General features: G+C 46.2%; 1 protein-coding gene across 1 annotated transcript; it reads right to left on the bottom strand.

Moving 5' to 3' along the window:
• On the bottom strand, positions 1–22,872 carry NFAM1 (NFAT activating protein with ITAM motif 1). Its single transcript, XM_034774950.1, has 7 exons — positions 22,610–22,872; positions 20,442–20,795; positions 19,392–19,504; positions 8,869–9,006; positions 5,271–5,357; positions 2,261–2,356; positions 1–786 (listed from the first exon to the last, which is right to left on the bottom strand). Exons 1-7 carry the CDS (start codon positions 22,662–22,664, stop codon positions 730–732), a joined length of 900 nt encoding a protein of 299 aa, XP_034630841.1. The 5' UTR covers positions 22,665–22,872; the 3' UTR covers positions 1–729.
• Positions 22,873–24,449: the final 1,577 nt, after the last annotated feature.

Here is a 24,449-nt window from a genome sequence, read left to right as displayed (position 1 = left end):
TCCACAGGCAGGGAAGACGCCTGCTTCATTTTCTGCATCTCTTTTCTTGCTGCCTCTCCCCACCCTATTCCGCTGGTTGCATTCAAAGGAAAATATTCACCCTGCAGAGCTGAATCCGACAGACTGTTTTGGAGCAGCACAGGGCTGTACTGTACATCTGCAGTTACAGTACAGGGCTAGCAGGTCAGTTTGCTTTACGCATCAGCATGTTTCAGCTTGAAGTTGTTGAGAAAGGGAACGCGGCGACAGGGGTCCGTGGCTCCCAATCAGGTCCTCATTAGACGATATATCAAGTTCATATTGGCATGACAGGAGAGAGCTAGGAGTGGGATAGCATGGGCTGCAAATCAGGATTGAGGTGCACTGTCAAAAAAAGTAGTGGGGTCCCTGTATTGTACAACAAGTGCTATAGATCAAGACTCAAATGCATCGCCATAGCCGGGTGAGGGAAACTTGCACAGTTCCTGACTAAAACGATCGCTAAAAGTCAGACTTATAAATAATTGAAAGCAATATCCTCTGCAGGAGCACCCATGCAGCCTGGGCCACCCTGAGATCAGAACAGAGGAATTCTGAGGTCCATAAAGGACAGATTAGAAAGAGACTAGGGTGGGGCTCTGCCATAAGTGTGTCATGAGTCTCTGGAGAATTCAGATGGATACTAAAGATGTGAGGGGCAGTTCCCCCATACTCAGAGATGTATAGTCTAAGCACGATCAGTCTTTCCCCTTAGATATTCTCATACAGGGTATCAAAGGGTTCTTCCAGAGTTTCTTGCTGAGATTTCTACAAAATGGTAAAAAGAAAAAAAGAAATGGAGAAAAATTATTCAAACAGCCAGATTGATTCTTAAGAAGTATCCTCTGCAACTCTTTCCACTAGCAATGGCCACTAGTGATCCACAGAATGGAATTAACTCAGCCAGTGGAATGCTGCTCCCCCGGAGATGAACATTAATAACCCTGCTCCAGGCACAAAGGTGCTTCCTATTTTCCACTGTTCCAAAAAAACCCAATCCACTTGGGAAGGGGGATTGATCTTGGTTATTCCAAAAGTAAAAAATAAATCAGTCTGGATTCTGTGAAAGAGGAATTCCCTGACCTTCCCAATTCTGTTTCTTCAATAGCTGAATCTTTTCTACACCACTGTATCTTGCAGAGACAAGGCACCGACAGACACGGACATTTTAAGCACTGGGTCACATACTCCTGCTGTTGCTGTGAGCAAGGTTAGACAACTGAGTAGTTGAAATGCCAGTGGCTGCATGAAGCCCTGTCTACACTAGCAATTCCTCCAGGGCATCAATGGGAAACATTTTACAAAAAAAGCCAACTGTGCACTCTCCAAAGGGCACATGTACACCAGAGAACTGACCTATTCATTACTAGCTGAACTGGTGGATATTGATTGCAGTGGTGCAGTGCACTCACATCAGCCTTCCAGTTATGGGTGCATTCATGCCCTGCATCCCCATATGGCATTCCTTGCAAACACAGCCACTGTGCTGGTGGTAGCAACAGTTAGAGCGCTGGTCTAAATCAATCACTGGCATTTTATCATCATGTTGCCTAGGACTACCGTGAGCAGAATTACCGGAAAGGGTGGCAAAAATCACTGGCACCTACTCTCTACTAGCCCTCCCACTATTACTAGCATTGGGGAAACAGCACCAGTGCTAGCGCCATGGTGGGTGAATCTAATGCAATCTGTCAATGCAGCAACAGTCGCCAGCCTTGCTCAAAGCAAGTCCTGTCCTAATAGTAGCGCAAATACTTGTGGAGTATTGATTGTAATTTTATGTGTGGGCATGTGATGTGTTACAGGTGAGCTACGGACTGCAGTGGCAGGCAGCACATCAAAATTCTCTAGCACAGGGAAGGCCATGGACATTTTGGGCCAAATTTATCCTCACTGACTTTGATGGAATTACACCACAGATTAATCTGGCCCACCATGTTTATCATGACTTGCCTGTTTTCAATCACTCTGTGTTCATTGCAGACAGAGGCTGGCATGTAAGCAGCTGGGAGCTGCCTAATGCAAACCTTCCCATTCCATTCCTAACATTGCACCTAACATTGAACCGCCCCTCCATCCTTGTCCCCTCGCAGAGCTGAGTCTGGACACAGGACACATGGTAAGTGAGGGTGAGATTTAAAACATCACTACAATGCTTAGTTCTTTTCTTTCTGAATGATGTGATCAGCTGAACACAAGGTATGAGGCTGCTTTTGACGGCAGGGTTGTAGAAAGCTCTTACCTTTTCTTTCTTCTTCTTTTTCTTCTTCTCTGTTTTCCCACGGTCTTCATTTCTATCTTCAGTCTTGTCTGGCTGCGAGATGTTCATGTCTTGAAGCTACAAAAGACATACCCACATCACTCAGTAACAGGTCACTTTGCCCTAGCATCCACTCTCCGAACACTCTAACCTCCAAATTAACGGGCTGGCATGTGGCAGTACCAGGGTTCTGATAACACGCTGAGTGTTCCATATTTAGTGAAGAGCAACATGATGTGTACACAGCGTCTCAACTCCCTGGCTGAATTGCTCAGATTGCCAAAAGAAGAATGGCCATGATTAAAGTCTATCAAAGAATGAATGGGATAAAAGGTAAGTTGGAATCTCCTGTGTTTCTGGTCTCAGAACACAAGAACAAAGGGCCTCCAATGAAATTCAAAGGTAGTAAAAATGTAAAAGTGATAGAAGGAGATACTTTTTCACACAGTGCACAATTGGTCTGTGGAGCTCATTGCCACAAGATATCACTGAGGCTAAGAGCTTGGCATGATTCCAAAAAGTACCAGACATTTCTATGGATAACTGGACTATTCAATGTTATAATAGTAAATATATTTGTAAAGTAAACAAGAGTTTTGGAAAGGATATGACCACTCAAGCTTTGGGACATATGCCAACCTCTAACTATTTGGGGAGAGGAGGAAACTTTCCCATAACTGCCTACTGCAGGGTTTCTTCCTCGGAAGCTGCTGCTGCTGCTCATTGGAGACAAGATACTGGACTAGATGGATTATTGGTCTGATCCAATATAGCAACTCCTATTATGCCATGTTCCAAAGTCAATATGCAGTTGGAGGACCACACTCAGAGTTGCATCCGCATATGCTAGCGGTGGATTCAGCCGCTAGGCACTGTCCACACTACACTTTTCAACTTGCCAAGAAGGTTCAGGCCTAAAAGGTTTAGTAAGACAAGAGAATATGAATAGAAATGCTTCTGTTGCAATAATAATTTTAATAAAACTAAGGAATCGGGGGTGGTGGTGGTTGTTTTTTATAACCAAAAACTTTCCCTCCTATCTTTGCAACCCAAACAGACCAGTGCCAAGTTTAAGAACTGTGGCGAAGGTGTGTGTGGTTACAGCACCTGAAATGCCCAGCAGATTCTGAACACGGAGTTCCAAAGAGTTTGGCAGTGGGAAACAATTGGCGTTAACTGGATTCTGAAGTTAGAAATGGATCAGGCTGGAGGTAGTTTGTAAACAAGAGCCCTTTCGCTGTGCTAACATGATTTATTTTTGTTGTTCCTTTCTGTCCTTGTCCTTGTTGTTCTACTATTGTAGGTAATGTGAGACATTATTTACTTATTGGATCCTGGACACATAATATGCACAAGAAGCAGAAAGTGAAACCAGCTGGAAATGAGGCAAAACTCACCAAACTTTGTTTTACTCTCCAAATTGAGTGCAAAAGGTAATTGTGATGGGGTGGACAAACCTCACGTTGGAGAGAGATAGGGGTGCAGGAATAACTCTGGGCCCAGGAAGCCCTGCCCCAGCAGGCCTGCTGGGCATGCTCCAGTTGGAGGAGGGCCTTAAGAGAGAGTCTCTTCAGCACAACAGGCTGGTGGGTGGAGAGAGAGGTGGGGCTGCAGCCACTGTGATGGAGGGACTGTGCCAGGAAGGTATCTCAGGAGGAGAGTGGTTACATGAAGCTGTGACTCCTTAGCTTGCAAAGGCCCACAGAACAAGTTACAGAGATAACTGCAAGCCATGACACACCCCAAGGAGGGACAGAGTGGTAGGAAGAGACCCAAGGAAGGGTGTTAACTGGACCACACAAAGTGACTGCCTTCCCTGTGGTGCCCAAGAGTGTCCTAGGTCAGAACCTGGTGAAGTGGGAGGGCCTGGGTTCCCCTACCCCTAACCAGTAGGCAAGGCTGCCACCAGAGACTCTAACTGCTAGGCAGGGGTTCCACCTCGCTCACAATAATAAACAGCAACAACTGGGAAAAGTCATTGAATCCAAAGTGTTCGTAAAAAAAACCCCCACCCCAAAACAAAACCAAACAAACCCACACAGTACAGGGAAACCTGCGCAGGAGTCCACCTAAGAGAGGCACGCTCATTTTGAGAGTGCTCCAAAATGTCCCCTACCATATAGGGCACAATTCTGCTCTACTTTTATTAGCCCATCACTTCTGTTAAGCAGCTGACTCTTGTCGATCTCTTGAGCAGTTGCTCAAGAAGCATTTCACTCAATATGGTTTTCATCTTGACAGTAAGGGGAAAACACAAATGATAAATAGGGTTCAGAACACCCCGAGCCCAGTTTCCAGGGCTGGCCGACATGCACTCAGTGTAGGACCAGAATGCAGAGGAGGCTAACGTGGCTGTACATTCCCTTTCCCTGATCCCCACGGCTGTCGGGGTTGCATCAACCCTGGCAGAAGTTAGAGCAGTCTCAGAGCTGCTTTAAACTTTTGGCCCGTGGTAATGGCCCTGAGGGGGCTGTTATGCCAGTTGGGGATGGCTGGGTTCAGCAGTGTCCCAGCCATGCCCATATTCAAGGACTTCTCCATGCTGGCCGACTCTTCAGCTGCCTGATCTTTGCACTGCCTGAGCAGTCCAAAAGGGCCATATTGGAGGCCAGGACCAGCCCATATTCCATGAAGGCCTGGTCTGGTCTGCACACATGGAGGTTTCCACTGCCAGAAATTATCTCAAATCTCCCACCATGCCTCAGAGTAAATTTCACATCGCAGCACCTATATCAACCAGGCCTCCCCGAACTAATAATGTTTGACAAACCAACTGTTTAACCAGAGAGAAGAAAGATTCAACATGCATAAGCCCAGCGTAGGGGCGGGAGGAACTCAGCCTTTCCTTTTTGGGGTGGGCGGAGTGGAAGCAGCAGTTAGATTTACTGCCTTTGTACGGGCACAGCAGCTCTGTGGTGGTTTCTATGCCAGGCCCAATTTCAAAGGGAACCCCCAGCAGGACAGGGTCAGGATTACTTGAGAGGAGACTTACTGTAGCAGTGGGATTCTTCTCAAGCGACAAGCTGTTCGTGTTATCCTCAAGGACAGAATAGACCTCAGCTTGGTGGGATTCTAGGCACTAGAGCGGGTAGAGGAAAGAGGGCTTGTGTCACATCACAAACATGCAGTGCATAGAGGTGAAAAAATGCAGTTGCCTGCTGTGGTCAGGGATTGTCATCCATCCTAAATTTGAGTTCTGATGAGCCTAAAGCCTGCGTCCCCAAAGTCTGCAAAAGTCCTGGAAACTGCTTCCTGCCCTAACTGCACAGGGAAGCCCTGTCCTTGTCATGATTTTGAATCATGGAGACATGACGAGATTTTTTTTCTCCCTAGGATATAAATCTAAGAAAGCAGGGCCCCTCCCACCTGCCCCCATCTACTCCAAATTCTTCACACAGTGCAGAATAAGACCCTCCTCTGTGGGGGACATTCATTGCTCGGTGGGACAGGAGGTGAACCTGCAAGCAAGATGAGCTCTGAATGGTATAATTTGGCACTAGTGTGCACATCACTCCCAGGTTCCAATCACAATCACGCTGGGCATTTGGGAATGGAAAGAGTGGCTGAGCTGATGTCCTGATGCCCAACAGCACAGCAAAAGGTGGGAACTTCATACTCACTTATAATGGGGACAATTTGCATTTGTTTTTTAAACCGGGAACTATTTTTCCTCCTTAGAATGCAGAAATAATATAGGAACTCTCTCTCTCTCTCTCTCTCTCACACACACAGAGTCTAGCTCACACACACATTCTAAATCACACTTACATTCATACACCCACACACTCCCCCCTGAATCAGGGCTTAAATTCAGCCAGAGCTGTCCAGAGTGGAGCTCTGGTAAATATTTTCAAATCTCTAGGGGGCTGCGAGCTGGCTCTGTGGCTGAAGCCTGGAGCCCAAGCCCCAATATAGATGCCCCGCAGGGCAGAAGCCCTGAGCCCTGGGTGCCCCGCAGGGCAGAAGCCCTGAACCCTAGGGCACCCCCCCTCCCCATGAGGCTAAAGCCCCGAGATTCCCTGCCCCGCAGCTGAAGCTGAAGCCCTGAATGGGGGGAGGGCTAGGGGGGGCCTCCGGGAAATAACCTCTGCCCTGAATGCTCACACACAGGTACATGCAGAAACATACACACACATCCTACACGTGTGAGCATCTCCTTGTCCCTCAGATAATCGTGTCACTAAAGATGCATGTCAGATTGAATGATGCTCCAGATCTGCCCGGAGGATCTAATAAAACAATCAGGAGGACTTTTCCATGTGTATTTCAAGGATGACAGCAGGTTGCCAAGGTTGCTGTTTCTCTGGCAACAAGAGGATGGGAGGAGCTTAGCCAGGCAGGAGGGGAAGGTGCTCTTAGGGAGGGATTGCAAAGTGAATAAGACTGTCATGTCTCTTAATACAGCAAAGAGAAAAAGCAAGTGACTGGGTTTGATCCTGGGAAGAGCTGAGCATCTATCACCCCATTCATTTCCCTGGGAATTATAAATGTTCAGGCTCAAAGTTATCATGATTTAAAGAAGAGCAGAATGTGTTGGGAGGGGTTGCCTAGGGGCCTTGAGACAGACTGGGCAGCCAAAATGAGTAGAGCATCATGTGGTTCCTACCCCCACTCGCCCCTTAAAAGAGGCGAACATTAACAGTTATTTCATCTGGCCACTCATTCGGAACACAGCCCCCAACATGCATGTGCACGCACCCACAGCTCTCCTCTCATCTTCCTTGCTCTCCGTTCCTTTCCTGCTGCTGGTCACAGACAGTCTCTTGCCCTGTGCATTTTTCTCCCAGCAACAAAGCAATGGTGGATTAGTCATTGGGCCAACGGGGCCCATGCCCAGGGGCCCTAGCCAATTGGGGGGCACCTGGAAATATGGGCGCCCCAATGCCCAGACCCACTCTGCCCGCCCAGCACTCCTGCGGGGGAGCAGGGGAAGCCCCCGCTCCCTGGCAGGGGTCGCGGGCTGGTGGGGCAGAGCAAGCCCCTGTGCCCCAACCCCATTTCCCCAGCAGGAGCACCTGGCGGGCAGGGGAAGCGCCCATGCCCTGACCCAGCGCCCTGTCAGGGGGGAGGACAATGGGGAGACTGCAGGCGGAAAAGGTGGAGAGGGGCCCCCACTTGCTCTGGCCCAGGGCCCCACAAACCCCTAATCCACCTCAGCAACAGAGAAATCAGGCTGTGTGTGCAACTGTATGGTAACCAGCTCCAGCACCACACTAGCGTCTCATAGTGTAGATGGGACCAAAGGAAGAGCTTCAGGCCCCACAACATTCCTTTTTACCCTGTCCTGTTAGATCAGCTAGATTCATACCCACAGGCACCGGGAAACAGGAGTGCAATCTGCACCCTTGGGTAGCTAGGCTGGAGGAGGCTTTCATCCCAGCGAATGGCACCTTTATGTTCTTGCCAGGGTTCCCTAGGAACCTCAGCAGCTAACGCTTCCCAAGAGACACTAAATGAGTGCATCTCCCAGGGAAATTAGCCGTGCCCCATTCTAAAATAATCCCACCTATATTTTGGGGACCACCCCGTCCGGTTCCTAGTCTCTTATGGAGAAGGAGCAGTGGGGAGGTTGCATCATCAAGTCCACCAGCCCTTGCCAGGGGCACTTTCACAAAGCTGGCCCAGGGTTTAAAACACTGTTATTTTAAACTTCAGGTAGACACCCTGAACGAGACAACATGACGGAATGTGTAATTAAGATGATGCTGAGGATGCATGACAACGCTGACTGAGCAAGAACTGGACTGGAATTTTTTTTTAACCTCCTTGCAGAAATCATCCACTTTTACAGAAAAACTCTCCATGTTTACTAAAAAGTTGAATTAAAAAGAAATTGATTTCTGAAAGTAAAAGATTTATGAAATTAATTCCCCTCCCCCAAATTATTACTCTGGTATTTCCATCTGCTTTTTTAAAAAACCTCAGTTCCAAAAATTAAAAAAACAAACCAAACCCTACTGGCCTCATAAGAACCCGTGAAGTTTGAGCTAGAAAAGACCTAGTCCATCCTCTTGTCCACATCAGCATCCCACCCTTCTTGGCAGTGCATTAGCATTCCCTACAGTACATTCTCCAGATTTTTGTCCAGTCACAAATGATTCATGCAACTGAGCTTCCATCTCTCCCCTTGTGAGACTTTTGCACTCCATTATAGATCTCATGCGCTCCTGATATTCAGCCAATATTCTTCTCTGCTCACTTTCACTCTTTTACTCCCTTCCACATTTGCCCTGCTGCCCATCTTAAGCAATTCCTTCCCCTCCTTGGGTAAACAGAAGCATTGCCACCACCAGGCTAGGTGAATGGAAACAGCTGCCCTGGGCCAGTGTCAGGAGTGGTAAAAGGGTGTCAATTTTATTCTGAATAGAAGGCAAAAGTTAGAGAGAGAAGACAGCATAAGCAGATGCTTCGCCTCCTCGCCAACCCAATCTTTAGAATCAAATCCTTCCTTATACTGAGGTGAATGGACAGCAGTCTCTCTCCTCCACACCCCCAGATCACCCTGTTTTTACATGGTGCCATGCTGGTGTACACATGGAGGTCTAGCAGTAGGCCACATTGGGGATGAGGGTAGTTCTGGTGGTACTCACAGTGTAGATGGAGCCAGATGGTTCTGAACTTCCTGAAGGGGCTTGGGCTCCTGTGCTTAGGTCTGGGCACCTCTGGAGGACATCTGGGCATCTCCCAGGACACACCACCAACTTAGGACAAGACACTAAATGACAGGTCTGTTGTAAACACACGACATTCCAAAATGTGAAATAAATGTTTGCATGAATCTTGTACTTCACACATGATCAGTGATAACTAGTGAATCACATTTCTATAGCACTTTCATCCCAAAAGACCGCTTTGAAAACAGTGGGCTCAACCCTCCTCTCGCACCCGTGTAAACCAGTGAAAACAGCTGGGTTAAAGTTGGTGTAAAACTGTGTGAACCAGACTCTGTGTTTACACAAAAATGACTTCTACAATACAGACATCTCTGGGGTGGAGCTTGCACCTGTTTAACAGCACATAGCAATGCTGTAGAACAAGAAATAAAGGCAGCCCTACCCAGCTGCAACTGTAGGGGGAATGTTAGCAGGGCAGAATGCAATTACTCAAAATGGGACTTGGTCAGGAAACTAGTGCTAACATCACAACCCTTCAGAAGAGTACCAAGAGACCTTTTATTGGTCAGTAATACACTCAGGCATTGGTCCAGTACTGACTTGAATGAAGATGACCTCTTCTGGAATCACCAACACCATTTCCTTCAACAAATGAGTTTTCCGTAGAGCTCTCCCATTCAACTACAGACCAAATCTAACCCCGCTGAGCTTGTGAGATCTGACAAGCTCATCACCCCCTCCCAGGCTGTGTATACAAAGGACAGAAATGTAAGGTGCAGCATAATACAAGGCAATATTCATTCATGACTTTGTGGAGGGGTTTTCCTTTTGTGAAGGAGAGTGTCATTCTACCAACACGGGGCAGGGAAACTACTGCCACCACAAGCACTCTCCTGGCTGAAGAAAATTGTTAATAACAATGCAGAAAAGGCAGAAGTATTTGAAGAGTATTTCTGTCCTGTATTGGGAAAGAAGCAGGATGACATCTGTCTCAAATCACATGAGGATGATGAACTACTTTCCAATCCATTAGTAATTAGGGATAAACATTTAAATCTTCAAGCCTAGATAACTGGCGTTAAGAAATTCTATGGCCAGCATTATACAGCAGGTCAGCCTAGACGGTCCCTTCTGGTGTTTAAAAAAAAAAAATCTGTGGGTCAACTCAAAATCTGGAGATATCAGCCAGTCCCCTCCACCCCCAGCCCCTGGAAGATATCTGGCTAAACTCTCTGGAGTAAGGGGAAGGGGCTTGTCCTCAGCTTTGGTGCTAATGCAACCTGTGCTTATTTTCTCTCCATTTGGTTAACTATTTTGGTTGTGATGTGGACACAGCATTTTTCCTGCTAAGGAGGAGGGGCACTGTCTGCATCTCAAATCAATTCACAGTCACTACCTCTATGGGTATGTGTCCACAATGCAATTAAACACCCTCAGCTGGCCTGTGTCAGCTGACTCGGGCTCGCAGGGCTCGCAGGGCTCAGGCTACCGGGCTATTTAACTGTGGTGAAGACATTTGGGTTCAAGCTGGAGCCTAGGCTCTGAGACCCTCTGGGCTCCAGTCCGAGCCCAAACGTCTGCACCACAATTAAACAGCTCCGTAGCCCGAGCCCTGCGAGCCCGAGACAGCTGACACGGGCCAGCCGATGGCGTTTAGTTGCAGTATAAACATAGCTTATGAGGTGAGGCCCCAGGGATAGGGAGGGGTCAGCAGGCCCGTAACTAGACAAACTAAAGCGGGGAGTCAATATAGATCTGAATGGGAGGTCTGGAATCACCTGTCAAATCGTGGCATTTTAGTCAAAGATGAGCCAAAGCAAAAGGAGAAAGAAGCCTACCTGCTATTTATTTGAAATTCTACAATAATTTGCAAGTGGCCAATCAAATATCTACAAATATACACAAAACCCCTCATTTAGTTCTCATAAGGCACAAAACACAGAACAAATTGTGATTGAAAAACCCAGCATCAGCACTGCTTTGATACGTTTTGGGATTTAGTTTTTAAAAAGCAGGTTAGCTCCTTCTCCATACACACTATAAGGATGATAAGTTTCCATGCCCACTACTATCCGGCATTCACAAGATTGATAGCTATGGCTGTACCAAAAGTCCTGAGTGCCTGAACAATCTCCCAAGGGCCTGAAGTTCAGGCCAAAGGCCTGTAGTTTGGCAGGTGCATGGGAGAGAGAGTGATTAATCAGATTGGAATCAGAGCCGCAGACCCACAGGACACAGGGTGAAAGGCAGTGATTTCACAGGGGCCTGGAACAAATTGGCAGCATCACAGCACATGGTAGGCAAGAGAGACAGAGACATCATTTCCTAGACACTACTGTGCTAATAAGTGATGGTCACATAAACACCACCCCTATACCGGAAACCTACTGATGGCTATACTTACCTACATGCCTCCAGCTTCCATCCAGGACACACCCCACAATCCATTGTCTACGGCCAAGCTCTAAGATACAACCGCATTTGCTCCAGTCCCTCAGACAGAGACAAACACCTACAAGATCTCTATCAAGCATTCTTAAAACTACAATACCCACCTGCTGAAGTGAAAAAACAGATTGACAGAGCCAGAAGAGTACCCAGATGTCACCCTACTACAGGACAGGCCCAACAAAGAAAATAACAGAACGCCACTAGCCGTCACCTTCAGCCCCCAACTAAAACCTCTCCAACGCATCATCAAAGATCTACAGCCTATCCTGAAGGACCATCCCTCACTCTCACAGATCTTGGGAGACAGACCAGTCCTCGCTTACAGACAGCCTCCCAACCTGAAACAAATACTCACCAGCAACCACACACCATACAACATAAAAACTAACCCAGGAACCTATCCTTGCAACAAAGCTCGATGCCAACTCTGTCCACATATCTATTCAAGTGACACCATCATAGGACCTAATCACATCAGCCACGCCATCAGGGGCTCGTTCACCTGCACATCTACCAACGTGATATATGCCATCATGTGCCAGCAATGCCCCTCTGCCATGTACATTGGCCAAACCGGACAGTCTCTATACAAAAGAATAAATGGACACAAATCTGACATCAGGAATTATAACATTCAAAAACCAGTGGGAGAACACTTCAACCTCTCTAACCACTCAGTGACAGACTTGAAGGTGGCAATTTTGCAACAAAAAAACTTCAGAAACAGACTCCAAAGAGAGACTGCTGAACTTGAATTAATATGTAAATTAGATACAATTAACTTAGGTTTGAAACTGGGAATGGTTGGGTCATGACACTAATTGAATCTATTTCCCCATGTTAAGTTCTCCTCACACCTTCTATGGGTCCTCTCGATTATCACATCAAAGGTTTTTTTTCTTCTGCTGCTGATAGCTCATCTCAATTGACTGGCCTCTTACAGTTGGTATGGCTACTCCCACCTTTTCATGCTCTCTTTATGTATAAATATCTTCTTGCTGTGTGTTCCATTTTATGCATCCGATGAAGTGGGCTGTAGCCCTCGAAAGCTTATGCTCAAATAAATTTGTTATTCTCTAAGGTGCCACTCCTGTTCTTTTTGAGGATACAGACTAACACGGCTGCTACTCTGAAAAGAGACATCATAGAGGCCTGAGCTAGGTGAACACCCTGATGAGGCACAGGGGGTAAGGCTGTAGTCTCACACAGGCTGCTCCCCTGCTTCAGGACCCACAGGATACTCGGGGGAGATTGTGACTTTAGAGAGTTGCCAGCAATCACATTTTTGTTGTGAGACTCATGTTGGGTATTTTGACTTGAAGCCTCTTGTGATGTAGGGATGAACAGGAGCAACCTCACAAAGTTTTGCCCTTTCCCAAAATGGGCACCATTTCCCATACCCCATTAGTGGGCCTGATGCCAGGCTGCTCTTAATTAAGATGGCTACCATTTCCCTACAGCCTGTGCAGGTGGCAGTCAGGTTGACCCTAGAAAAGAGGGCCACCACCTCCTAGTGTCTCCAATGAGACTTAAAGTCAGGCTACATTTTAGCAAAGGTGTGTGCTGTCAGGAGGCAGGGAGGGGCCATGCAAAGAGGAGGTGATTACGGGGCACAGGGAAGGACACTGGCAGGTGGGGTGGGGGTGGAGTAAGTGAATATAGGAGGACAGGACAATCTAGAGAGCTAAGAAGGGAGAGTGGTAGCAGCAGAGGGACTGAGGGGAAAGTAAAGGAGACTGTGGAAGAAGCTAGGGTGACCAGACAGCAAGTGTGAAAAATTGGGATGGGGGTGGGGGGTAATAGGAGCCTATATAAGAAAAAGACCTAAAAATTGGGACTGTCCCTATAAAATCGGGACATCTGGTCACCCTAGAAGAAGGAGAGGGCAGGAAGGAACCTGAGATAAAATGGCAAGGGAGGAAAGATGGGGGGGGGGTCACTGGGGGATGGATGCAGTGTTGCCATTTTATTGCAAGTCTCATGCTGTTTGGAGTTTTTCCAAAAGCCCCAGCTACTGAGGTCATGTGAATACACCACAGTCTCAGCTTTCATTAAAAAAAAAGGAAGTGTCTAGCCCTCACAAGTGTAGAGAAAACTCAGAAGTGTGAATACAAACAGCACAAAACATAGAAGACAAATAAAAAGAGTCCCACCTTTATTATTTTTAGAAATCTCATTGTCTAAGCCAATCTCACTTGGGGCGAGGGGATTGATTCATTATTTTTGACTGTTTTGGGGCAGGCAATACTGGGATTAGGAAAGTGTGACCAGAGAAAGGTAAGTGATGAGTTCTGAGAACAGAAGTAGGAACGAATGACGTCTCTCCCACCCCGAGTTAGAGAGGAGAGAAAGCGAAGTCTCCTTCTTGGAAGGGAAGGGGGTGGGTGGCCAACTTTTCAGGATTGGCCTGGAGTCTCCAGGAATTAAAGATTAATATTTAATTAAATATTATGTCATGCGATGGAACTTCCAGGAATATCTCCAAACAAAATTGGCAACCGTAGTGTGTGTGTGTGTGTGTGTGTGTGTGTGTGATGAATTTTAGATTGAATTTTCAACTTGAAATGATCTCATATATGGACTGTGACCAGGCAGCATTGCCAACCCGAAGTGCTCAGACAGATGAGATTGGTTTAAAAATCATGAGATTAAAATAATAAAAATGTTGGTTCTTTTGGTTTCCACATTTTCAAACACCACAACCTTTAAGGCCTGGAAATTTACCTTTTTTTAAAAAAAAAAGTGAAAGCTGAGATTCTCTTGTAATCACATAACTCCAGGAGCTGGGATTTTAAGCAAAGCACCGCATATTGGAAGATTCACAATAAAATCTGTGAATTAGCAACACTGGAATAATCAGAAGACAAATACAAAAAATTAATCAATTTTTTTCCCATCTCAAACCCATGATTTTTTGAGGGGGAAGGAGGCATCTCATGATGTTTGAGGTAGGTAGTACTGCAGAGTCCTGAGGCAGAGGAGCAGCCCCACAAGATAAAGAGGGTCAAACATACTTGCCTACAATGGAAAATGAAAAGCCTGACAATTTTCCTAAACGCTGATCCCTGAGCTCCCTCCTGCACTCCTTTTTGGATGCTTGCCTACAGGGGAGTTATTCCAGAATAGCTATTCCTGATTAACACCATGTGTGAATGCTCTTAATCCAGAAGGAGTGCCTAACTCCAAATTAGCTTAATCCATTTTGGAGTCACACTTTACCTTATTCCGGTTTAATTTTCATGTGTAGACAAACTTTAAAAGGCACAGCACAGAACTCTCAGGCTTCCCAATCCTGGGATGCTCTGAGGACTGGAGAGGCTGGGGGCCTCCTGGAAAGCTGCCCGTCACCTCCTGAATGCTATGCAAAACTGCATGCTACAGTCCTGCCCCTCCCTCTACCAACCCCACACCAACATGACCCCCACACCAGGAGTTGTGAGTGTGCTAGGAAGACATGTGTAGCTGTCTTCTGCAGTTCCTGCCCTGGGGAAATCCTGCCCTGACTGGAACCAGGAATGTTAGCGTTCCTTTATTCACTCCAGTTCCCTTACTGGGTTAAAGGAGGAGAGAGGTTCTCACCCCTGATTTCTCTCTCCTATTAATGTCTAATAATTGTAATTTTTTTAAATCAGAAAAATAATCTGTCTCTGACTGCATTATGAAAAGTGTGGTGCTCCAGGATTCAAGAGCTGTTGTCTTGGCCAGTTCTTCATTCCTCCTCTAATTTATTTGATGCCATGTTCATAAGAGCTTACGAATAAGAACATAAGAAAAGCCATACTGCGTCAGACCAATGGTCCATCTAGCCCAGTCTCCTGTCTTCCGAAAGTGGCCAATGCCAGGTGCTTCAGAGGGAATGAACAAAACAGGCCAATGATCAAGTGATCCATCCCCTGTCGCCCATTCCCAGCTTCCGGTGGTCAGAGACTAGACACCCAGAGAAGGGGTTGCATCCCTGACCATCTTGGCTAATAGCCATTGATGGTTCTATCCTCCATGAACTTATCTAATTATTTTTTGAACCCAGTTATAGTTTTGGCCTTCATAACATCCCCTGGCAACAAGTTCTACAGGTTGACTGCATTGTGTGAAAAAGTTCTTCCTTTGGTTTGTTTTAAACCTGCCATCTATTAACTTCATTGGTTGATCCCTGATTCTCATGTTATGTGAAGGAGTAAATAACACTTTATCCACACCATTCATGATTTTATAGATCTCTATCTTATTCCCCCTTCAGTCATCTCTTTTCCAAGCTGAAAAGTCCCAGTCTTTTAAATCTCGTCTCGTATAGAAGCTGTTCCATACCCCTAATAATTTTAGTTGACCTTCTCTGTACCTTTTCCATTTCTAATACATCTTTTTTAAGATAGGGCGACCAGAACTATATGCAGTATTTAGGGTGTCAGTGTACCATGGATTTATATAAGGGCATTATGATATTTTCTGTCTTATTATCTACCCCATTTCTAATGGTTCCCAACATTCTGTTTGCTTTTTTGACTCCGGCTGCACATTGAGTGGGTGTTTTCAGAGAACTATCCACAATGACTACAAGATCAGAGGGGTGAAATATTGGAACGGCCTTCCGAGGGAAACGGTGGGGGCGAAGGACCTGTCTGGTTTTAAGATTAAGCTAGATAAGTTTATGGAGAGAATGGTTTAATGGAAAAACATGATTTTAGTCACAGGAATACTGTGCCATGGCAGGTAAATAGTATAATGGCTAACAAGGGTCAGGCTGGAGACTCTTGCCTACATGCTCGGGGTTTTACTGATCGCCATATTTGGGGTCGGGAAGGAATTTTCCTCCAGGGTAGATTGTCAGAGGCCCTGGAGGTTTTTCGCCTTCCTCCGCAGCATGGGCAGGGATCGCTAGCAGGAGGATTCTCTGCCAATTGAAGTCTCTAAGCCACAGGATTTGGGGACTTCAACAGCAGAGTCAAGGGAAAGGGTAGGGACGGCTCTGTGGCCTGCATCATGCAGGGGGTCAGACCAGATGATCATAATGGTCCCTTCTGACCTTAAAGTCTATGAGTCTATCTCTTTCTTGAGTAGTAACAGCTAATTTAGACTCCATCATTTTGTATGTATAATTTGGATTATGCTTTCCAATATGCATTACTTTGCATTATGAACATTGAATTGCAGCTTTCAGTTTGTTGCCCAGTCGCCCAGTTTAGTGAGATCCCTTTGTAACTCTTCACAGTCTGCTTTGGATTTAACCATCTTGAGTAATTTTGTATCATCTGCAAATTTTGCCACCTCACCATTTACCCTTTTTCCAGATCATTTATAAATACATTGAACAGCACTGGTCCCAGTACAGATCTCTGGGGGACACTGCTATTTACCTCTCTCCATTCTGAAAACCGACCATTTATTCCTACCTTTTGTTTCCTATCTTTTAACCAGTTACTGATCCAGCAGAGAGCCTTCCCTCTTATCCCATGACTGCTTATTTAAGAGCCTTTGGTGAGGGAAATTGTCAAAGTCTTTCTGAAAGTCCAAGTACACTACAACCCCTGGATCATCTTTGTCGACCCCCTCAAAGATTATAATAGATTGGTGAGGCATGATTTCCCTTTGCAAAAGCCATGTTGACTCTTCCCCAACAAATCATGTTCATCTATGTGTCTGACAATTCTGTTCTTTACTATTGTTTCAACCAGTTTGCCTTGTACTGAAGTTAGACTTACCGTCCTGCAAATGCCAGGATCACCTCTGGAGATTCTATTTAAAAATTGGCATCACATTAGCTATCCTCCACATTAGCTATTGGTACAGAAGCTGATTTAAGTGATAGGTTACATATCACATTAGTAGTTCAGCAATTTCTTAAGTTCCTTCAGAACTCTTGGATGAATATCAGAGAAGGGCGTGCCTAGTAGTTAATGTGGGGCAGGGTCCCGCACCAACCAGGGTTTAGAGCCAGGGTCCAGAAGGTCAAGAGCCAAGGGTTATATACCAGGAATCACAGGTATCGGCTTCCAAGTTTCCCCAGGGGCACTCAACCCCCACTCCACCCCAGGTCCTGCCCCATCTCCACCCCTTCACCCAAACCCGCCTCTTCCCGTCCCTGCTCCGCCTCAGACCTGCCCCCACTCCGCCCCTTCCCCTAAACCCTGTAAGATGGAGCACTCACAGAATTGGTGTCTGTGTCAGGAATCATGCTGTGTCAGGAAACCAGGAGGTCAGGACCAGGAGACAAGAGCAGGTAGTACAGGGAGAGGCACCCAAAGCAGGGTGGAGACCAGTTGTACCAGCAAGTTCCTGTTCCTCCTTCTGGCTTAAGTAGGGAGAGTAGGCCAATCAGGAGGCCCAGCATTCTACCAATTGGGACTCAGAGTGGAGCCTCCTAGATGAGCTGGGCTTCAAGGAAAGCCAGGTCTAGCTAATCCCAGCAAGCTAATAAATGGAGGGTTGGAGAGTGATGACCTCCCTGTAGACCTGGGTTCAGGACTTGGGTCATGACACTATAGTTATAAATGCCACAGAAAAGTCCATAAGGAAATTAATAATTCATCTGCAGAGCAATGTTTGAGTGGCGGCAGTAAATAAGGCCTAGGGCCACACCTTGAACAATGCAGAGAAACCAAAATATTGAATAGTTGCTCATTAAGTAAGTACTGTCCATCCTGTGCTGAGATGAGGCAGAGGTCCAATGGAAAAAATAGCATGTAATCATGTAACTAAAGACGCTATCATAAGGCATACACATAAGTGGCTCAACTCAAGGATGCATAGGCAAACTTAATTCTGGCATTTCCTAAGTTTTAATTGCTTGACTTTGCAACATGAATAATGTTTTTACTGTAGGTTTTTGTATGTAACATCCCAGGTTTTTAAAAATAGTGAAATGGAAAATCAGAAATGTCATCATGTGGAATCATATTGATACCCACACGGTTTATCAGAAAAACTGGAAGCAGTAAGTCCACAGCACAGATCTTTGCCACTTGAGTTAGCGGTGTCACTGAATGCAGTAGTAGATTGCCATCCCCTATGTAGACCAGCCACCAGAGGTGGATGAGACACACACTTTGCCGTGGGTTACACAGATATTTGCTGGCAGCAGAGGAATGTTGAGATTCAGGAATCCTAGGTTCCATTCTAGGTTCTTGAGAGTAGTATGCTCCAATGAGCACAGACTCTTATGCCCCTGCTTCCCCTAGACCTGACCCCTTCTGCCCTGACCCCACTAGTCTGTTCCTGTCCCAGCCCTGATTCTTCCTCTCCCCTTGATCCACCTCCCATTTTCCTCCTGTTCCCAGCTCGTCATCCTAGTCCCAGTCTTCTCCTTGGAGATCCACTCTTTCCTGACCTTAGCTGCCAGTCCCAGTCTCCTTCCCTGGGCTTCTCATCTCAGTCTCCCCTCATTCTCTTTGCCCCAGTCTCCTTGCCCAACTAGTTCCTGTATCCCACCCCCTGCCCCACAGTGTCCCTCACCCCTTTTCCCCAGTTTCTTATCCAGCCAATCCCAATATCCACCCAAGGCTCCTTGTCCATTCTGTTTCCTCTACTGCACACCTTCCCCAGGGTCTAGCTCCTGCCCTTCTGCATTCCAGACTGGATGCTTCTCCACCACACTGCCTGGGTGCCAGCAGTGAGGGAGCATTGGGACCATAGGAGAGAGAGTTTTTGGGCTCTGAGTTCCTGCGCCTGGTGACACAGCCACCCCCAGCTGCTGTGAGAAGCGATTGCAGGGGAAGTCCTGCTCAGTCTGGCAGCCCTGGGCTGCAGCACGCTCAGTTGCTCTTTGGGGATAGTGCACACACAGTCTGGTTGACACAAGGAGCTTTTAACATGAACAAAACAATGTATTTACCCTTCATCTTGTTCTCTGATATGGCTGAACCATTTTTGCTGAAACTTAAAAAAACCCAACAGTCTGAGGTAGACTCTCAGCATGGAAAATTTCAGTACAAACAGTTAAAGTTTGATAAAGTTACTAACTACGGAAAATAGGGTCTTATAATGGGAAGTGTCAAGAAACCTTAGCTACTGGCATCGCTACCAGCTCCGCCTGTACTACTTTTCTTAAGACTTGCCTTTCTCTTCCACAGCAGCAGAGCTGTTCCAGTGATGCTCAGTATGGTGAGGATAGTGGTAAGAGCGATGAGAAATTTCCATGTGCCCGGGGAGGGCTCTCTGTACCCTGTGTCTGTGAGGAAGAAGGCAAACGATTCATGGCATGAGTGGAGGTGAGAACCCACTGTTCATTTTTACCCCCAATTTTTCCATTCAATAGCTGTCAGAGGGCTAAAACTCACAAGCAGCTCTGAAGAACATATCTTTTAATATATGTTTTCTTTTAAATCACATCCTGGGTGAAAGTGAAAGGTCCCAAAACGAAGACTGATAGTGAAGGACAGAATCAGGTACAGGTAGGCCCTTGCAAGCTTTCCCAGCGCCTCCAACTTTGCCACTGTACCTCACGCCTGACACTTCACCTTCTGCTGCTCCAGTCCTGAACCCGTCCCCACCCCCTCCACGCACACCCCCCACTCCCACACACAGTTCAACACAAGACTCTGTGGGAGAAGTAGACTGGGGAAGACACGGGTGGTACAGTGGAGCGCAGGAAACAGGGACATGTGACAGACATGGATAAGCAGGGGGTGGCAAAGCCACGAAAGGGCCTTGAAAGTGAGGGCTAAAAGAATGAGTTTGATATGGTGTAAGACAGGGAGCCAGTGAAGAGCTCCAAAGAGGAGGTCATGTGATCAGAACAGCAGGCAAAGAAGATATTTGCAGTTGCATTTTGTACGGATTAGAGTAAGGTGGCACTCCTAGTCGATATAGCTATGTTGGCAACACTTTGTAGTGTAAACCAGGCCTTCGCCTCTCTGTGCCTCCATTTCCCCATCTGTAAGATGGGGATAATGCTATTTACGTCCTTTGTAAAACACTTTGACATCTGTAGATGAAAAGTTCTACCCAAGTGCTAGGTATTACTAGTTTCTACCTTGTTTTGATGTAAAGAAAAAAAGGGCAAAAAAAAAAATCACCCCTTTATGGGGAAACTCCAGCCAGATTTTGCCTTTCAAACCTCTTCTTCTGATCTCTCATTGGCTAGGTGAGGCGCAGTCGGAGCTTACCTCTAACAAGGATGAATACCCCATTTCCTTTTTCTGTTGTGCTTTTCCACCTGGCCTCGCAGTAGTAGGTGCCAGTAGCAGGGGGGTTTTCTGATGGCCCAATTGTATATGGGTAATCCTTCTCTGTTGTCTGGTTCATCTGTCCAGTGGGGATTGCTTCAGATACGGAAAAATTTTTGATGGTGACTCTCTTGCCTTCTGAGTTCACCCAGTAATAATAGATTGTGAAGGTGGTGTATTCCTTCATGTAGGGGTAGCTGACCAGACACTTCATAGATACATTTTCATTGGCAAAAGCGACCTGGATCAGGGGGGTTTGTTTTACTGAGACCTTCTGTCCTGCAACCTGCCGTCCTAGACAATAGGAGATAATCATTAGCATTACACACACTCGCTCTCTCACTCACATACACACACAATTAGATGCATTATCATGGGGGTTGCATCCAGCTTTGCCGCATCCAGGAGTGGCTATTGTCAGAGACAGGATGATACTGGACTACATGGACCACTGGTATGTTTTGGCAAGGCAATTCCTGTGTGGTCTATAGAGTCCATTAGATAAATATTGTGTGGTTTTAGATATACTTGCAATCCCAGGCTTCCCCTTTTTCTTTGTGAGTTCTTTTCTAAAACTCTAGCATGCTGAAAGGCGGAAGAAGGGAGGAAGTGGACTGATTACTCAGTATCAGAGGGGTAGCCGTGTTAGTCTGAATCTGTAAAAAGCAACAGAGGGTCCTGTGGCACCTTAGAGACTAACAGAAGTATTGGGAGTATAAACTTTCGTGGGTAAGAACCTCACTTCTTCAGATTCACTTGCATCTGAAGAAGTGAGGTTCTTACCCACGAAAGCTTATGCTCCCAATACTTCTGTTAGTCTCTAAGGTGCCACAGGACCCTCTGTTGCTGATTACTCAGTGTGTGAGAATATGTTATGGCTAACAAAAGTGGAAATTAACTCTGGTTTGATGTTTTATATAACACCTCCTCTAAAATCCCATGCCTCTGTGTCAGTGTGCAAAGGTGTGTGTCAGTGTAACTGTGTATTTGGGTACGTGGGGTGTGAGAGTGAGGAAGGAAATTGCACACACTGTGCATGCCAGTATTGAGACCGTGAAAAATATTAAGAGGATGCAGCTTCAGCACTCAAAACTTTTGCAACTCTAAACAGCAAAGCAAAGGGCGAGTCAGCACATAAGATACAGGAACTATTGGCAGAACTGTGAAGACCTGAAGTAGCCATGCATGATAATATCTCTTTAAGAGAGAGGGGAAATCATTCCCGTGATTGTTGTCAGGAAATTGGAAAGATATGTGCGTCTGCAATTTACCATGTGGTGATATATAGGAAGTTACAACAGAGGCTGCAGAAGCAAAGAGGAGATGCTGCCTCTAGGTTTGTTCCCTTTTTTGTTTAGCATAAAGAACAAAAAAGCTCAAGGGGAACACCATATATTGTGAAAATGCCAATAGAAAGCCCATTTCACAGGGTATATGCCCCCATCCCTTTGACATCACAAGTCAAGTTCTAAACACTAGACAACCTTTGATCTGTTTGTGTTAGCACCTGCAATTCCCATCTCAAAGCATTTGACATAATAATGAATAGAGAACAATAGGAGCGGAGGAGTGGCAAAAGCATTTTAAAAGTTATCAAAAAATCATCAGAGCTGCTCCAGCCAACTGCTTTTTCTTTCCATTTGCCAGTGGAGCTAATTTTCTGTCACTGAGTGGTCTCTCCCCATTCTCGAGTCTAGGGCATGATCATTCATCATCCTCATCTTCAGTTCACCCTGTATAACAATGCCAAGGTTTACATGAACCTGGCTTTCACACAAGCCATTACAAAGTGCCACTGTCGCAATGCAGGACCGATACCAATACCTACCCTCCTGTCAATCCCTGGAGCCATTAGCTTGAGAAGAACTTGCCACAGAGAACCTGAACCATTTAATGTAGGTTACACGGCACTACTTCCATATTCCCCCTCCCTTCCGGATTTTCGTTATGAGTTCTTAAAAGACAGAATGTTTAAAAGACAGAAATAGCAGAAATGTGCAAGTTCCTAGAGGGGGCTCTCTGGAAATTAACAAAAGACACCAGCTGAAAAAATGCCGTGATGTGACCAAATGGAAGCATAAACAAAAGGAACAGAAAGGACTTTTTACCTCCACGCTGAAGGAGCCAGAGAAGAAGGAAGATGGCATTTAGACTGGAGGCCATGATAGGGTCAAAGGCTGTAAGCAAACAACCAGATCTGACACGCCAACAGACGAGAGATGTTTTTGGTCAGGTATCTCCACAACTGAGACGTCGTTTCTCCCTTTCCTTTCGCAAGGAAAGAGGCGGGGAGGCAGCAGGGTGGGAAACACAATGCAACAAGCAGGCTATTCCTGGTAGACACGGCTGCCTTCTGCTTTTTGGCTGGACTCCTCCCTGCCTCTGTGGTTGTTGTAAACTGCTAGGCTGGTGTTACATCAGTCAATTGATGGCCACACTATATATAGCCCTGGGCTCGCTAGGGTTGTGTGTTGGCTGAAGCAGGTGATGGGGAAGCAGAGCGTGCTTTGCATGCTGGATGGGGCACTGGCAATACATAGGAAGGCAGATGTGGCTGTAGATGTACTATGTATTGTCTTTACAAGTAATTTTATTGATTTTGAGGGGTTGCGCTAGTGAGATTTGCTCTTAAGCACCCTTTATTTTAGCAACATACTGTGCCCAACCCTGCACAGGTACAAAAAAGAAGGAGTCTCCCTCCCCCCTTGGGCACCCATACAGGGAGCAGGCCCAGTAGCAATCACTGCACTCCCCCGAGTACAAAGATTTCTCCTGGGTAGCACTTAGAGCCCTTGACAGATGGGGAGAGGGGAAAGCAATGACCTAACATACTCTTCAAGGCTGGTGCAGCAGCTGCACTCCTCCAGGGGAGATTTGGTTCAGATTAGCCACAATGAAGGCCCCTTTCCCCCCACCCCATGAGCTGAAAGGAGCTGCATTGGGCTGGTCTCAGCTGGAAATCATTCTTTAGAGGTCTTACAGCTGAGCAGCAAGGACAATCAAGAGTGGTAACAAGGCTCTTGGGACCCATCTGGTATTTCTCATATGCAGGCATGGATTGGGCAGCACCAGCCCTGTGCAGATGTGGGGTCAGAGCGACACTTGACAGCGTCTGTCCAGCCGGAAGCAAGTCCTGAGATTGTTGGGTTGGGTGGGAGTGTGACACCTCCTCATGGAAAGACTTTGCTGTCCCAGCTGATAAGCAGTGGCTTTCTGTTATCTTTATCCTCATGGTACCCTGCGTACCTTTGCGTATTCCAGCGTTGATGTGTTTCTGGAGGATAGTGTTTGCTGCTTCTGTCTATGATGTGTTTTAACTTTGATCAGCATTTACGGATTTCAGGAATTCAGAGTGATGAGTAAATTAAGTAGAGTGGGTTTGTGGGGTGGCGAGGACAACATCCTTTCATACACACACACACACACACACACACACCCCGTCTACAAACAAGTTCTTTGCCACCCTAAATGTGCAGTCCTAGAAATATCGCTATATGGAATTTTGAAATAAATATATTTATATCTACCATTTCAAAAGAGCTTGCACATGAGAATTATCTGGGGGATTTAGAGGCACTCCAGGCCAGAAATAAATTCCTTGCTGCAATTTGCTATGGTACAGCTTTCTGAAAACAAATGGCTTTGAAATGACTACCAGCAGCTGATAACTGCAAGGTAACACTCTATTCCTTCGAGCACCAGAGGAGCCTGAACCTTTGAAAGTTATACTCAAGTTCAATTTGCATCTGGAATTTGGACTGGGCTGTAGCCCTGGAGATTTAAATGTGGGGGGAAGTAGGGGATTCTTGTGCTTTTGTATCAGGACAGTGGTGGGTGTGAGGTTATTCAGTCTGGTTCCCCCTAAAACTCCTGTGGAGCCCACTTAGGAAGGCTCTGCTAATAGAAGATTGTACCCAGACAGCACAATCCAAAACTTGTAAGTGCTGG

This window comes from Trachemys scripta, chromosome 1 (genome assembly GCF_013100865.1).
Source record: "Trachemys scripta elegans isolate TJP31775 chromosome 1, CAS_Tse_1.0, whole genome shotgun sequence".
Lineage (NCBI taxonomy): Eukaryota > Metazoa > Chordata > Testudines > Emydidae > Trachemys > Trachemys scripta.
The sequence above is the reverse complement of the archived record's forward strand: the minus strand, read 5'-3'. Positions and strand labels throughout refer to the sequence as shown.